Source organism: Carex rostrata, chromosome 1 (genome assembly GCF_964058835.1).
Source record: "Carex rostrata chromosome 1, lpCarRost1.2, whole genome shotgun sequence".
Taxonomy (NCBI): domain Eukaryota; kingdom Viridiplantae; phylum Streptophyta; class Magnoliopsida; order Poales; family Cyperaceae; genus Carex; species Carex rostrata.
Window position 1 is genome coordinate 3,955,591 of NC_135918.1, and position 16,880 is coordinate 3,972,470.

Consider the following 16,880-nt stretch of genomic DNA (forward strand, 5'->3'; position numbering starts at 1 on the left):
CAAAATTGATGTTGTATTTTCTAACTGTGTTTAGTTTATTTTTCCTAAGCTTTAGGTTTAATTTATGTTCATATTAAATTGCCACAAGGTTGTGGTTGCATAGTGTTAAGGTTTAGTTTATCTTGGATATCTCATTATTATGTTCATGCTAAATTTCTTAAGGATGTGTTTGAATGAGGCAAAGAATAGTGCTAATCCGAGTTAGCTACTATTATGAACTACTATTTTATGTTTAGATGTGTTTGGGTTAACAAAAATGGACTATTCTTTGTTTGTCTTTTGTGGATTAGCATGTTATTATACTAACTCAACTAAAAATTAGATTAGCTCACTATTCTCACTAATCCAAGTCTTCATCCAAGAGTTTAGTTTGTATTGTTTAATTAACCGTTCAGGCTACTTTGTCTTGAGATTCACTGAAGTTTTTCTTACATTTTAAGTTATTATGTCCAGGTTAAATTATCGTAGGGTTGGAATTATTTTTAACTTATGGTTCAATTATCATGTCCAGGCTAAATTGTTTTAACATTCAGAATTGTGTAGTGTTTAATTAGTTTTGTTTGTCATTAGATATCATTTCATGTTTAATTAAATTTAGGGTTAAGATTATATATTTTGCATTATCGGGGATACTTTAGTAATAGAGCATCTTCGATCGAAAGTTCTTCGGAGTTTTGTAAAATCACAACTCGAAATCTTTTCGTAAAACACCACCAGAAGTTCGTCGGAGCTTTTCAGTAGAACTTCCACCACACAGATTGCAAAAAAATAAATTAGTAAGTTGTTCAAAATGTGAATAAATCAGAGAAAATTATTGCCTAATTATTTTTTAACAGTAATAAATAAATAAATACTACATGTCCAGTTGAAAAAGATGCAAGTGGTCTTCTTAAAAAAAAAAGAACTGTTATTTAATTATGGCCCTAGCTACTTTATGTCTATTCATGTTAATAAAAGCCAAAATAAAGGTAAAACCTATGAGAATGCTATAATAGTTGGAGCATCGTAATTTATTTAATTTTTTCAGTGCTTGAAGCGGCATGTTCGTTATAATATCATTATCGCTATTATTGTTGCTATATTACATCGTACTCTTAATAAAATGAAACTTAAAAGGTCAATTACATCGGTTGTCAATTTGTTATTAATTGAATTCTTCGTTTCTTATTTTTTATGACAACTCTTAATTACTCTTAAGTTACATCATAAAGCGTCCTTTCAATGGTTTACAAGGCTGAGTATGGAAATTTGACTATTGCTAAACTTATTATTTCTTCTTCTAGAAAGAGCCATTTAAAAGGTAAAATATTTTGCTCCATTGAACGAGTACTTGCAATCGACGGGCAGCAGAAATTATATATATTGGAGCTCTTCCACGCAATAATATTTTTTTTAAGAGTGAAGTTACGGTACTATACATAGCGCATATTAGTCTGTTTTATGAATTTATATTTTTATTTTCAAAATTTAAATAGTCGATCCGAACGGTTTAAAATTTTATTACTATTTTTTAGATAACTACTTTCAAATGGTTTAGAATTTGTAGATAATGTTATTTTTTATCTATCTAAAAAATATAAACAAAATAAAAAAAAAATGTAAATTTTTACATTCAAGTATGTTTTCATACAAATATCATATTAAGCGGATTAGATCAATTGTTTAAACTTTAAAAATAAAGATATAAATTTATAGTACGGACTAATGTGTGTTATGTATAGCACCGTGCCTTACTTTTTAAACTTATTTCAAGAGACTAATATTAAATCCCAATTGAGAAAAAAACTTAATCTGAAAAACGTGGGAGTAAGCATGTGTACATATGGACTTGTACTCGAAAAGATTATGTTAATTTTTTTTTAATTTCTATGCCTAATAAGTAATGACTAAGGAATTAGTTGTTAACTTGTGTACTGTGAAAATGGATTTACTCGTGAGCAATAAGTGACAAGCAATTTTTTAAAACGTGCAACTAAATTTACGATTTAACTGATTAAGCTGTTTCTTTAGACAGTGACGTTAAAATTTTCTAAAAACACCACGTTTTCAAATAGTTATTAAAGAACCATTAAATTGTTAAATAACACTCCACCATTACATGTTGCTAAATATTTATCAGAAACGTAGCCACAAGTTACAGGTTCGGATTTTCTGTGTCGCTTTCTCTGAATTTCTCCGTATACACTGAGTCATACCACATTACCACTTAATATGCAATCTTATTTTATATAAGGGGTTTTGTGTGGGCATAAATGATTCGTCAGGAATATGCATTCAAGAACGATTACAAATAAAAATGGCACAAAGGATTTGAAATTTTAGTCATGGGACTCGATAGATTGTCCAAATTTCCAATAGATGGTTTATTTGAAAAAGAGAGAGAGAGAGAGAGAGAAAAGGGAAAGGAAGAAAGCTGACTCACAACTAAAAGCACTTCGGTTCTTTTATTTGTTTTAGCATAAGACATCTATTAACCAACTATTACGGCGAAGCCATATTATCCTCTACAATAGTAAATTGCAGAATCGTGCAATTGGACGTTTGGCTCTCAAAAATGGTGGAAATAGATAAATATTTAACTCTATTGTATCATTTAATGATAAAGCGCCTAAAATTAGATTTATCAATATTTAGAACTTATTATTATTATTTTATACTAAATGAAATGAATAAATATTTCAATTAATTGACATGAAAAAAATGTAGTATTAAGCCAATCTTCGGACTATTGTACTATACTAATTTGAATATTTTTACTATGAAAATGCACATGGAAAATGTTTTTGCCCCACTAGATAAATTCAATATTATTGTATATGCTATTTGAACTACATGTATTGGCTAAAAGTTCAATTATGTTTTAATCTAATAAGATGGTATAAATTATAAAATTATATTGATTGATATATCAATTTTCTGTTGTACAATTTTGATTATAAATTTTATACGTACTTGAATTAAAAATGATATATATTACAAAGTTCAAGTTAAAAAAAATTTACCACGTGAAACAAAATTTGCTTACTCACAACATTTCTTAAATATTGAACATCTTATAGCAATTAAATAAAGTTACTATGGATTGAAATAATGATGTAAAAAAAGAAATAAGAATTAAGTGAAATATTAGTATATTGAAAAAATAAATATTATTATACAAGAGTATACAAAACACAGTCTCAATCAGCATAGTACCCTTAATATCGACATTAGTTTAGATATTTAATAATGTTTACTGTTTATTGATTGATATAAATTTTTTAATGTTTAAAGATTAATGTGTCATGTGTAATATGTAACATTTAATGTTTATCTTTATATTTAAAGTTTAATGTGTAATGCTTAATGTGTGATGTGTAATGTTTAATTTTTAATTGGATCAATAATTTCACTGGCGTGCAATTTTTCTGAAAAAAAACGGATGCTGATTCCCTCTACCCATGTGACCCACCTCCACCCTTTAATATAAAATTCCATCGCTTCCATGTGAACCTCTGTTCAATGCTCCGCTCCAAGATCCGAAGCCAAGAAACCAAAGCAAACAATTAATTCTGAAAACAATGAAGCTTAGCAAGCAAGAAGGCGGGAATAGCCAAAAAACGATGAGGAGGAATAAGCACAAGTGTAGCGCCGTTGCCGCCACCGCCACTTCTTCCTCTGACGACGAAGGAATAAGCCGACAAGGTGCATGTGAGAGGAATAACAGTCGGAATACGGTGGTAGTGGGGATAAAGCTTGATGCGCAGAGCAAGGAGCTTCTCACTTGGGCTCTTGTAAAGGTCGCGGGTCCTGGCGATCGTGTTTACGCCATCCATGTCGTACCTGGTATTGTTATTCCATAGCTATTCCACTGCTTGATCTTGTTTTGGTTTGTTTTCAAAAGTCTGGTGCTTGGATCTATAAAACTAATTAGTATTCATTCGAAACAAAGACTGAACTTTTTAGACTTGAGGTTGCAAATGCTGGTTCTTTTTTCCGAATAATTGATAGGCACTATGTTCCTGACTTTCTTTTGTAAAATTGTGCTCTTTTTGAGCCTACAACAATTTAAATTGTTTATGCACTAACATGAAGTAGAAGTTTCTGCTCTAAAATTATTGCAAGATGTTCTTCATGTTTTTTTTTCTTGGGTGCTTGTTTATGGTCGTTTATTTCTTCATGTATTTTGGATGTTTCATGACGTTGACGGTTGACCCCACTAATATTGAACACAGTTCATTTTTATTCCAAAATTTTGAAATATTTCCAATTTCTAATTGTTTGTGTTGATTCTTATAGATCCTTCAAACTTCAGTAAAAGACTGGAGGAATCCTTGGTCTCTATACTCTCTGTCTACGATGGGTTCTGTAACCTAAAGCAGGTACAATACTATCCTAATTGTCAATTGTTAATTAAAGTCACTGTTATTGAACAAACTCCTCTGATACTCTGATCTGTATAGGTTGATTTAAAGCTCAAAATTTGTCGAGGCCGTTCTGTACGTAAAGCCTTGGAACTGGAAGCAATTTCACATGGTGCAACAAACTTAATTGTAGGAGTCACCAAGAGTACTTTTGGGTATGTAATTATTAAGTTTTTCTTTTCATGGAACTACTTAATGCATTGTCCCAGTAAGGCAATAAAATACCGTGCATTCTGTTGGAAAAAGATTATATCTTATATGCCTCTTTAAAGCATTCTAAGATGGCACCTACCCCTCCTGTAATACCCAAATTACTCCTATTTGATTCATCATCAGTAGTATTCACGAATGGTTCGTCTGACATCATTTGTACTAAATCGAGTAACTGCGACATAATTAACATAGAGTAGTTCTGTATTTTGAAAATTTGATGAATAGAATAGGGGCGATTCTTTTGTATTTTTGTAGCTTCAGATATTCACAGATGTACTTTTGTAAAATTTAATATGTTTTGTAGGGTATAGATGAGATTTTGACATTATCTGAGGGTATAGATAATGGTGTGCTTTCACTAACAGTTGCCATTTGATTTTGACATAGTTCACCATCTACTTCTATGGCCAAGCATTGTGCAAAGAGATTGCCACCTACTTGCTCTGTTCTTGCAGTGAGCAATGGCAAAATTATTTTCAGGAGAGAAACAGTACCACAGACCAAATCCAAAGGTAATATATTATTCTCAATTGGAGTTAGTTTTATCCTTTGAAATGCTTTATCACAAGAATTTTAGTGTTGGTGTTCCCAAAATTGAGAATCCGCACTTCTTGACCCTTCTCTTTTTCTCTTTTTTTTTTTTCGTTTTTGTCGGATTGCAGCTTGCTTGTGGTTATTGCAAAATTGACAAACTATCAATTCTTACTTGTTTTGATTTTTGATATATATACTGGAAAAAAGGAAAAGTTAGGTTTATGAAAGTTACTTAGTACTAATTTGCAGTCTTTAGAATATTCTAGCTTGATTACTTTTATTTTAGACTACAATATCTTCTTAAGGCCATTATGAGTTCATTACAACTTGACTAAATCCTAATTGCCATAGCATATTTCTCTATTTCTTAAATTTTCAGATGATTATACAAGCAACCCTTATTGTGAGCCCTATTATGAAGCCAAAGTGGCACCCAGAAAGAGTTACTCCATTTCGACCGGTTCAAAAACCAAGGCAGCACCAGCACGCACAATTTCTTTACCATCTAGGTCTCCTACCTTACAGAAAGAACGGAATATTATACCTCCTTGTACCCCCAACAAATATGATTCATTATCTACAGAGGAATCCAATTCGAGTTTGGACCCTACATCAATTGGGGTCTCACCCGATGTCACTCCTGGTTGGCCCTTCTTAAGAAAAAAACCCATGCTAGAGAGGAAATTTGCTTCATTAGAAAAGTCGAATCTGTCAGTTGTTCAATGGGCTATGCGTCTCCCTAGCCGGTACACGGCTGTGTCTCCATCTCGCCAGAATTTTAATTTTGAGCATAAAATGGGCATGTTTGGGACCACTGTAACTGGTTTTTGTTCTGAATTGGACAAAAGTGAAGTAAAGAAATTGCCGGCGGAGTTGGTTTCGTTACAAGAGAAGTATAAATCGATATTTACATTCTTCAGTTATAGTGAACTTCAACAGATTACATCGAATTTCGCACCTTGTATGTTCTCCCTCTCTATCTCTCTTTTAACACAGACAGACACAATAAAATTGGTTATACCTTGGAAATGCAGCACATATTCGTCGCATGTAAAGACCAGTATTGTCATATTCCAATCTATACTGAGTGGAACAAGTTGAGCTCTAAACAGAATATGTTTGTCGTGATTGTTCTTAATTGATATATTTGGAATTCTTCTCTAATTTTGGTACCGATCAATCAACTAATTTGGCAAGAAACTAATTGTTTGATATGTGAATCATGTCATTTCAGAATGCAAGGTATAATTGAAAATTTTCTTTTTTGCAGGGAGAATAATAGGTAAAGGAGGCAGTAGTTGTGTATATAGAGGTTGTTCATCGGACAATCTAGAGTTGGCAGTGAAGATTTTGAAACTTTCTGAAGAGAATATGAAAGAATTTATTTCAGAAATTGAGATATTAGGCGAATTACAAAATGACAACATTATATCATTGGTGGGTCTCTGTTTTGAAAATGACAGTCTGATTTTGGTCTATGAGTACTTGCCAAGAGGTAGTCTGGAAGAAATTCTGCATGGTGAGTTTTAAATTTTGATTGATACCTCTTTCAATATATTATAATTTATAATATATGTCTTGAAACATGTAGCTATCTTTTTATGGGAAGGAATTTTTTTTATGTTGGCAGCTCCCTTTAAATAACATTTCAGCCTTTCTGGCAAGTGATTTTTATTTACTTGCTGTACTTATTGTTTGTCAGGCGGGAAAAAACATAAGGATACATTTGGTTGGAATGAGAGATATAAGGTCGCGCTAGGTGTAGCCAATGCATTGAATTATTTGCATGGTCATGGCAATCACCGCCCTGTCATCCATAGGGATGTTAAATCTTCAAATATCCTTCTCTGTATGGATTTTGAACCAAAGGTAAATCCCAACATTGATTCTATTTTGCATCCTGTTTTCTTATGATATTGTACCGGATCTTTAATTTATCTTTGATTTTGCTTAGCTGTCTGATTTCGGGCTAGCATTGTGGGCATCAGATTTGACATCGCGCACAACATGCAATGATGTTTTAGGGACCTTTGGGTTAGCTTCCTTTTTCACTCCTAATTTATTTATTTTGTAAACTTACTTTTTCTTAGCACGGGCATCAATTTTTTTACTTCAAATTTTATGACAGATATTTGGCCCCAGAATATTTCATGTATGGCAAGGTTAATGAGAAAATTGATGTATATGCTTTTGGAGTAGTGCTTCTTGAGCTTATTTCTGGAAGAAAACCTGTTAGCACCGGTTGCCCGAAAGGCCAAGAGAGCCTTGTTATGTGGGTAAGTGAACTATATTGACAAAATATCATCAAATTATGTACTCCATCCCAAAAATAATTCAACTATTCATTATGATGGTAGGCACATTTGACACTGCAAGAAGGAAAAGTGGGGCAACTTTTGGATCCTTCCCTACCAACTGAATCTTGTTCTGACCAAATTGAGAGACTAATTCTGGCTGCTTCTCTCTGCATCAGGCGGGCCCCACAATCACGTCCTCACATAACAATGGTAAAAAAAAAATTCTGTAAAGGATATTATAACATGAATAATGATGTGTGAGTGTACCAGCCGGTTTCTGATGGTATGAATCATTGTTTTGTGGAATGCTTTGGCTTCCATTCCTATTATGTGTTTAATTCAAATTATTGGAACTTCTAGGTGAATATGAAGTATGACAATATCATCTGATGCACTCTTGGTTGTTATTCAGGTTTTGAAGCTACTACAAGGAGATAAGGACATGCTCAAGTGGGCCCGGTCACAGATCAGTGGTGTGTCGACAGAGTGTGGGGTAGAAGACAATGAAGTCACTGGGATACGAGATAACAAAATCCAGTCATACATTAACCTTGCGTTCCTTGACCTAGACGATGACTCAGCCTCTGTGAGCAGCATCGAAACTCCCAACTTTATCACAGCAAATACTTCCTTGGAAGAGTACTTGAAGGGGAGGTGGAGTCGGTCGTCAAGCTTCCAGTGATTTAGCTTCTTAATTTTGTGTAAATTTTCTGTTGTTGGTCTATGAAGAGAGGTGGAATGGCATGATTATGTCCTCCTCTAAACCTCTTCGTTTGAGAAAAATTATTTGTTGTTCCAGGAGCCATGTTTTGTTTCTGTTCCGGTATTGGTTTTCCTGGAACAATCAATAATTCTCCTGGTTTCATTTTCAGCTGAGTTAAGGAATGAGTTCTCAATCAAAGGTTGAGAAGCAGTGGAGGTATAGAGAGAGCAGAGTTGCTTCTAATTTAAGATCTTCTGGAACGGAAGAACATCTGGTGTAAATATGTGATGGTGGGAAAATTAATCTTTCGTGAGGAAGCTGTCGGGCTCTTGATCTTTCGTGATTTCTGTAATATGAATGCTCAATTTTGAACTGTAAAATCGCTGCTTTGTTGCTTAATTTAGGTAGTGTACCTTCCACTATGTACATATATATCAGCACGTACTACGGTACGTGTCATTTAAATTTACAACATCTTTTTAGAAGCTATACATTACATAAACAAAATGTGCCTTTCAAACATAATTTTTGTGACCTGATAAACATAAATTTTGTGTAATTCAGCACGTCCAAATAAAAAAAATTTAAATGTCTAATGCAAGAAAAATAAAAGTTTAAAAAGCAGTAAAAGGATGAGACATCAGAATACACAACATTGTTCACGACATCAAACTTCATATCTTGTAACCGATTTAGACAATCATAATCTCACAAAACCTACAACAGTGCAGCAATCAAAACATGACTGTGTATCTCAAACTAGACAAGACACAATATCATAGCAAGAGTTACAAGACACTAGAACAGGCATCCATACTCATAGACAAAAAAATAATTGCCCCAAACCCATACCCCACATACATTAGAAAGCAAAGAGGGCTGAGTTGCACGGCTGCCCACATATCACTGCCCCAAAGCAGGGTCAGTCTTCTCAAGTGCTGTTAAAAAGTTGAAGTCCTTGGTTAGCAAAACATCAGAGGATTAACTGTAGAAAAACAAAAATAAAGAAACAAAGAAGCTTACTGTTATAGTTAAGTAACTTCTCAATGAGGTCAACATGAGTCATGAGCATGCGCCGACAACAATAGCGTACCAAGCCCAATGCATCAAGAGCATCACTGGACGCAGCAAAGGAATTATTAACAAAAGAAGTTACAAAATCAATACAAGAGAGGCAAAATACTGGGGAAATGAAATTACTAATGAATAACAAATATATGAGAGCAGTAAATTTAAATTATTGATATTAAGGATCTTGAGAGTGTTAGCATATATGAAGGATGGTATTGGAATAAGGGTCATGACCCATTGACAATGCATTAACTTTGACAAAACTAGACAACAGTCAAAAATAACTTTGAATAATATTATCCAACATTTGGTATGGGATTTACCGCTCATGAAATTTGCAATTATCTATTTCGTGATCTTCGATGAAATGTCAAAATAACTCAAAAGTTGCATGAAATGCAATGCACAAACCAACCTATAAGGCCAACAACATGTCTAAACTTTTTTTCTACTTTGAAATTTTTGTTGGCCTGATTTGAAACTAATTGTCATGTCAAATTCAAAAATTGTCAACAGATCATCCTCAAAAATAAAGGCGGCAAACATACTCAATGTAAACCAAAATAAAATATTCCAATTAGCCTATCTGCGGAAATAATTCTAATAATGTCTAATTTGGTGTATCAAAATTCTCATTGTTTTATTTCAAAGAAAAAATGAAAATGAATGAGAGAGAAGTAGAGCTTCAATAACAAGTCTAATTTGGTGTCTCAAAACTTGACCAAGATTCTCAGTGTGCAACTTCAAAAATAAAATAAATAAAATGAATGAGGGAGAGAGAGAGAGATTTACCCCTCAGTATAATCAGCCTGTAGAAGGTCGAGATATGTATCCCATTTGTTTCCAATCACCTATAGATTAGAAGAATCTTAACCATTACTCAGCAAATAAAAAAACAATTAAAAAATATAGAAAAGATAACAGATTCAAAGGTGAACAAACAACAAGGCCACTCTCACATACTGTACAAATTTAAGGGTTAAAATTCAGGACAGACTGTTTAGGCGTTCATAACTACAGTCTACGTGATCAGAAAGCCTAAATTTATATCGAGCTCTCTACAGAGTGAGGCATCGCATATGGATTATACTGTTGCCAGATATATCAGAACAAATAGAACTTCTATACAACACATTTGTAATTGAAACCTAGATAAAGGAGAAACTAATGATATGTTTCTTCACTTAACATGACAGGGAATATCATATCCTCACAAAATGTCAGGAACAAAACCCTAGTCGAATATAGAGCATTTGGAGCAAGGAAGCCAAAACAATAGCCTATTTCAGAGAAAATGAAATTAACCAGACACCTAGACGAGTTGGAAACCTTAAACCCGACAAAAAGGTAAAACTGAACAAAACGCCACGAATTAATATTAAGCGAAACCCCTTGACAGATCAATTGAATATTCGAGAAAAAAGAAAAAATTGAATTCCTCAGCAAATAAACCCTAAAAATAAGCCTTAAACGCCTTTAAAAGGGGGGCACATGTAGACGAGAACCTTTCCGCAGGTGAAACATCTAACGGGAATGATCATCTTCTATGGAACTGTCTGAGAAAAATCGCCGAGAGAACTGGAGACGAAACTCTGCACGCGCTAAACCCTGCGGCCGTCCTCGCAAGCAAGAGAGGAGCAAGTGGTGGAGACGGGAGAAGTCGTTTGCTTGCTTCTTTTGTTGCGAATGGTGTTGCGGCGCTCGTTATTGGGCTTGGGCCTAGGGGATGTAATTTGAGACCGGAAAGCCCGAAAGTTGTTTACTCTGAACCCGGTTTTATTTCAATTTGCTGGTCCATCTAATTTTACACTCTGATCCGAAATAATAGAGCATCAGAAATGAGTTCATTTCGTTAGAAAGCAGATGAATAAAAATAATTTTGATTTGAAATTTTCTGATTAGATGTCATTTACAAGTTAGAAGAATTTAGTTTCAAGAGGAGAAAAACCACCCATTATATTTATTGAATTTATAGAATTACCATTGTTAGGGTTGTATAGAAGAAGGAAAAATGAATGCTAAATTTAAAAAACTATATATATACTAAAGAATAATAGAAGTTTGGAAAAAGAAACTCAATATCTCGTTGAAGCTTCTAGTGTGAAGAAAAGAGATCAATTTTACCCCTGTACAGTTGACGAAGGGAGAGAGAAACGAAGAGGGTAGATATGTCTTCTCACCGGCAAACAATCAATTCTCACAAAATACCTTAGTTTTGGGTGGAATCTCCAGATGCAATTTGGAGGTCCAAAAGTCGCGTGGATTGAACTCTTCTTTCGCTTCCAATCAACCGTGCGACATGGAATTTTGATTCGATTTCTCATTTGACGCTCTCTTCACTCTTTCTGATAAGAGTTAACCATTAAGGGTGTGTTTGGATGCTCAGAGAATAGAGCTATTCTCAGAGCAGAGCCATCCAAACGTGAACTAAAATTAAGAATAGTGTAGGAATAGCTCTATTCCGCTATTCCGTGAAAACGTTGGGTTAGCGATTTAGCATCCATTAGGGTTAGCGATTTAGCACCTGCTGACCTTTGCTATTCCTAACATACAATCCAAACAACATTTCTACTAATCCGGAATAGCCAAAGTTAGTGCTATTCTTGAATCTCTTGGGTTAGCACTATTCTCAATCACTAACCCAAAAATCGCTATTCTTACACTAATCCTTGCACGATCCAAACGCTAGGTACAAGGGTAATTTTGAAATACGAACTAGTGTAGGTTATTACCGAATCCATTCTCTTCCTTAACGATGTGCTCCATAATGTTGTTCGTACAATAATCTTTTACGTCTATTTGACTAATTTGCAAAAACATACAATTATTGAATTTTACGATTTCTTCTATGTTGAGATTATGTAGGTCCAAGAAGAGTAAGAACTGCAGTATGATATGCTTGAACTGAAGAAATCACGAAGACTTTTATCAAGAATACAAATTGTAAAATCAGAAACTTGGTAAAGTATGTGTGAGGTTGACCAAACTGGGATAAAACGTTGGTAACGTTTTCAAAACGTTGTAACGTTTTATATTGGTCAGAAACAACAAACTGATCAAAAGAAGAAACAAGTTACAACGTTATAACGTTATACAAACGTTGTGATATTTTACAAACGTCATAACGTTATACAAACGTTGTAACATTTAATAGCTACAGAACTACTGAAGCACAGCTGTACAGTACCAACATGAAACGTTGTAACGTTTTATGGATGTCAGAATTTTAAGTACAGCTGTACCAAAGATTGAAAATTCAAATTTAAACGTTGCAACGTTTATAAAACGTTGTAACGTTTTAAGTAAACTTAAGCTTCAAAGAACTTCTATTTTGATCAAGTTTTTACAGGTTAAAACGTTACACAATGTTTTGCAAACGTTATAACGTTTTGCTGAGCTGTCAGAAAATTAAAACCCTAAAATCGCATTTGAACTTAAAACGTTGTAACGTTTGATAAAACGTTGTAACGTTTGATAAAACGTTGGTAACGTTTGATAAAACGTTGGTAACGTTTTATGTCAAATAGCTCATTTTTGAGCTGACACTATAAATAGTTGATTGAGATCTCTTTCCAAAACACCTGAGCCAACCCTAATCATTTCAAAAGCGATTTTCTGAGAGCTTAGCCTACTCCATTGTTGTGAGAGCTTAAAACTTCAAAATCCCTCAAGCAACCTCAAACCTACTTCACTAATCTTGATATAGATTAGGTTAGAGTGATCTATTGAGTGTTTATCTTGTGTTTCTAGACAATCGAGACCTTGTTCTCATCTCTTTGAGTTGGCCGTTTGACTTCCCGCTTGGTGTGTAAGGGCTCAACGGTTCACAAGTTGTAATCCTTTCGTATTGGGTAATAGAAAGGCGCACCACACAAGGTTGCGAAGCCCCGGAGAAGTAAGCCTTTGTTTTGCCGAACTCCGTTATCATCCCGCGTGTCAAATTTCTCTAAACTCATCTATTTACTTTCAATTGCAATTTAATTTCAGTTTTTGAGCAATTAGATGTGCCCATAATTGTAACACATAAACCTTCACGTAGAGGAAGAAATGGAAGAGAAAGGGAGGGATCGGCGCTTTTGTATAGCGAACTCAACTTCTCTCCCCTCTGCTCTCTTCGATTTTCCTCTTATGGAGCAAGGGAATGACTCGATCAGACCTGAGCTGCTGGGATTCCACCTCTGCTCTCTTCCCTTTTCTTTAATGAACGATATTTCACCTCCTTTGAAGCATAGCCTAAAGCTCCTCAGATGTCCCTCCTTGATGCAAATTCTTAAGGCAATCTTTCTCCCTCCTCAAGAAACAGACTCCTTTACGTCTCCTTAGAGTAAAAAATTACACATTTTTAGACAAATTTAACGGGCTCCTTTGCGTCTATCTAAAATTAATTCGGACAAATTTATCCTAAAAAAGGTACGAGAATGAACTCCGCTTCCAACAAACGAGAATGAGAATTCTCTTTCTCATTGATGATCGTCAAAAGCTACGGGAATGGACTCTGCTTCCAACAAATGAGAATAAGAATTATCTTTCTCGTTGATTTGATGATTGGAATGGAAAGATGAATGAGAAACGAGATGACTTGATGGGATTTCAAGAGCCTTAAATCCCGTTGAGATTTGGCGAAAACCTGATTTGTCAGGGTGAAAAGTCGATTGCATCCTTGCCTTCTCTGATAAAGGAAAGTGAGGAGTCCGAGATAAAGACGTTTGACGAGTTAGCATAATGCGATGAGGGAACGATGTGAGAGTCTTTCTCTTCATCACTAGATTTTCTGCCGAACGATTCCCACCACGCAACCAGAAGTCTGGGCTCTCTTGCCATAATATTTTATTGAATTTTTATTCACAACATCCTCACTTCGCATATTCAGGATGAGGATGAGATATGAGGGGGTCATTTTGACATCTTCATAAGAAACTTAATGCAGAGAATTGGAGAAAGATATTATATAACAAAATTCGTAGTTAATTTTGAGGATTTACAGAGATTACAATGTTTAATTTTTTTTTATTCAACTTATTTCAAGAATCAAATTATTCAAACAAAAACAAGTTAGATCTGACATCAATATACTCGTACTAGCATGCAATAAAAAAGAACCGTATGAGCTCCAAAAGTGCACTGTAATTAAAAAATAAAAATAAAATAATTTTCAATTTTTATATAGCTCTTGCAAGTATTAAGTTATATTTCAATTATCAATGATAAATAAATTGATGATGACAAGAATTTTACAATGGCATGCACAGTAAATAAGGTGAAAATTATAATCTTTTTCAATATATCTTCTAATCAATTCTTCTTTAAAATTTAACCATTTCGACCATCAAAATTTAATTTCAAATCATTTCTTTTCAACCCTATCATATTGAAATGAATTAAACTCTTGTTATGCTTTCATTTCGATCAGAGCCTAAGGACCTTCGTTCTTTTTCTTTTTTTTATTCTTCTTCTCTCTTGTGGGGGAGCATTTCCCAAGACAAGGGAAATAAAATAAAAACTTTTGATCGATAAAGATCGGTGATGTAGTGAGCGGCAGTGTGATCCGACAACTCTATGACGTTCGCATCGAGACACTCTCTTCATTGACATCCTATTTGTCCTTGCCCACTTCTTCTCAAGTGTTTAGAGCTTAATTTCATGTTTCTCAGTTGAAATTGGAAAATGAGGAGGTTCACGAAGGTGATGAGGCACATGGTCAACACTCTTGTCACCTTCTTCAGAGCTGGTTGACTCCTCATCGAAAAGCTTCGAATAGTTATTTAAACAACTCCCTTTGATATTTTTTTGTGTGCTGTTTGAGGTGATGAACTCATTTTTCCATGTGCTATGATTGAATGTTGTGAATCTCTTCTTTGATTGATTTGTTTTTTTACGATGGATTGATATGTGAAGCGATTTAATTGTGAAAGAGGCATATCTTAGTCCTCTAATATGGTCATGTTGTACCAGCCAATTTTATCAGGGGTAATTGATCTCACTATTTTTTGTCCATATAAAAAAATCTGCGATTGAAGAAAAATCTCAATTTATAGTTGAAATTTTCTGGTACACGTTTTTTCTTCTTGAAATGTAGATGCAAAAATTTTTTCTTCTTGAAATGTGTTGGTACAACTCATTGTCAATCTAATTAATCCATGGTAAAAAAAAACTTGGTACTGTCATTATCCGCAGATGCCTAAGGTTTCTGTTTTATGCAATTTGAATAGTTTTCCGATCTTTCAATTGCTTTTGGGCTAGCAATTCATAATGTTATAAGTATGCAATTGTCTTACTTGCACCAACACAATTGATCATATCCTATCCTACCCTAAATTAATATTCCAAAGACCCTACTTATTTATAAGTAATTCCTAATATAAATTGAATATACGATTTATGATATCCTACCAAGGGAGTTCAATAGGTTCTAACCCTAGTCTTTGAACTGTTGTCAAGCCTCGTTAGCCGAAGTGTTAGAAGTTATTATATATAATCCTACTCACACCAAGATACAAAGACTTTATACCTATTGGTATGTGGAGAAATTTAGAATATAGTAGACATAACTATGTATGCAAGGATATGATATAAAGCAATTCAAAGTATAACAAAATCTCAAATCAACATAAACAAAATATAAATTATATTAAGACATAATGAAGAATTCAATTACACCTTAGCCATAGAGATGAGAATATTAGCTTCTCAAAGCCATGGAAAAATAAAAGAAATAAAATAAGAAAGACATTAACCACAACCCTTGAAGATTGTAGAACTCTTGCTTCTTTAAATGATGCATTCTTCTCCCGTTTTTTTTTGCTCAAATTGCTGCACTCCCCTTCTCTAGATTCTACTCTCTAATCTAGGCTAATTTATGAACTTAACATCATTGAACACGTACATTAAATTCTATTACAAGAGGGGTATTGATAGTATTCATAAAGGGGTATAGATATGGTGGAGATCATGGGGGCATGGGGCCCACCCATGATGTGTAGATTCTGCCAAAAATAGCTTGCTAAACTCGGAGGTAAAGTAAGTGTGTTCTTATAGAATGATTCTACTCGAAATTCTCGTCAACAACTGAGATTTAATCCAATCAAAATAGTCCACGGATAGAATCCGTGAACTCGTGCGGCCTCTTCGCATAGCCGTATGTGGTATTGGTTTAGGCCACACGACTCCTAACTTAGCGGATTTTCTATGTTTTTCACCATTTCGCATGTTGTGCACTTCGTGTGAGGTGTTGCATGCTCCATGTGATGCTCTATTTTGACACCACCTTCAGATATAGCCTAAATATGACATTTTTGCTCTGTTTTCGGCCTAAATACACAACTTTCTCCAAAACCTACCAAAATAGCCTAAAAACACATTCGCGGTAAATAATTAGGAAAAATGGCTACTTTGTATACACTTTTTAACTATTTTTCGTATTCAAAAGTAGTGATTTTCACTATATTATTTGGCATTATCAGTGTCCTGACTAGTCTTCTAATTAAATAATTCCTAAATTTGCATTATGTTTTAATTTCTTGCAGGTTCAGTAATTCCAAAATTTGAGGATCTTATTTGAAGAACCTCTGCAATGACCCCTGTCTTCCTTTATAGACCTCCAATGAAAAAACCTAATATATTATACTTTATAAAAGTATAAGGTTAAGAACATGCTCATTC

At 34.1% G+C, this 16,880-nt stretch overlaps 2 protein-coding genes across 2 annotated transcripts; one reads left to right on the forward strand and one right to left on the reverse strand.

The window, feature by feature from the left end:
• The first annotated feature begins 3,498 nt into the window (after positions 1-3,498).
• LOC144552834 (protein kinase STUNTED-like) lies at positions 3,499-8,571 on the forward strand. Its single transcript, XM_078300839.1, has 11 exons — positions 3,499-3,825; positions 4,279-4,361; positions 4,443-4,558; positions 5,004-5,128; positions 5,530-6,111; positions 6,421-6,669; positions 6,853-7,019; positions 7,105-7,184; positions 7,279-7,426; positions 7,508-7,657; positions 7,860-8,571. Exons 1-11 carry the CDS (start codon positions 3,561-3,563, stop codon positions 8,127-8,129), a joined length of 2,235 nt encoding a protein of 744 aa, XP_078156965.1. The 5' UTR covers positions 3,499-3,560; the 3' UTR covers positions 8,130-8,571.
• A 219-nt stretch (positions 8,572-8,790) lies between these two features.
• Positions 8,791-10,883, reverse strand: LOC144552842 (DNA-directed RNA polymerase subunit 10-like protein). Its single transcript, XM_078300851.1, has 4 exons — positions 10,727-10,883; positions 10,014-10,072; positions 9,174-9,268; positions 8,791-9,088 (listed from the first exon to the last, which is right to left on the reverse strand). Exons 1-4 carry the CDS (start codon positions 10,760-10,762, stop codon positions 9,054-9,056), a joined length of 225 nt encoding a protein of 74 aa, XP_078156977.1. The 5' UTR covers positions 10,763-10,883; the 3' UTR covers positions 8,791-9,053.
• Positions 10,884-16,880: the final 5,997 nt, after the last annotated feature.

Bases quoted from the DNA above. Each gene is read 5' to 3' on its own strand.
- LOC144552834 (XM_078300839.1), top strand. From the start codon at position 3,561: ATGAAGCTTAGCAAGCAAGAAGGCGGGAATAGCCAAAAAACGATGAGG. The intron at 4,362-4,442 runs GTACAATACTAT...TGATCTGTATAG, and splicing joins GGTTCTGTAACCTAAAGCAG to GTTGATTTAAAGCTCAAAAT. The intron at 7,020-7,104 runs GTAAATCCCAAC...GATTTTGCTTAG, and splicing joins GTATGGATTTTGAACCAAAG to CTGTCTGATTTCGGGCTAGC.
- LOC144552842 (XM_078300851.1), bottom strand. From the start codon at position 10,762: ATGATCATTCCCGTTAGATGTTTCACCTGCGGAAAG. The intron at 10,073-10,726 runs GTTCTCGTCTAC...TCTAATCTATAG, and splicing joins GATGTTTCACCTGCGGAAAG to GTGATTGGAAACAAATGGGA. The intron at 9,269-10,013 runs GTAAATCTCTCT...TGCTGCGTCCAG, and splicing joins CAGGCTGATTATACTGAGGG to TGATGCTCTTGATGCATTGG.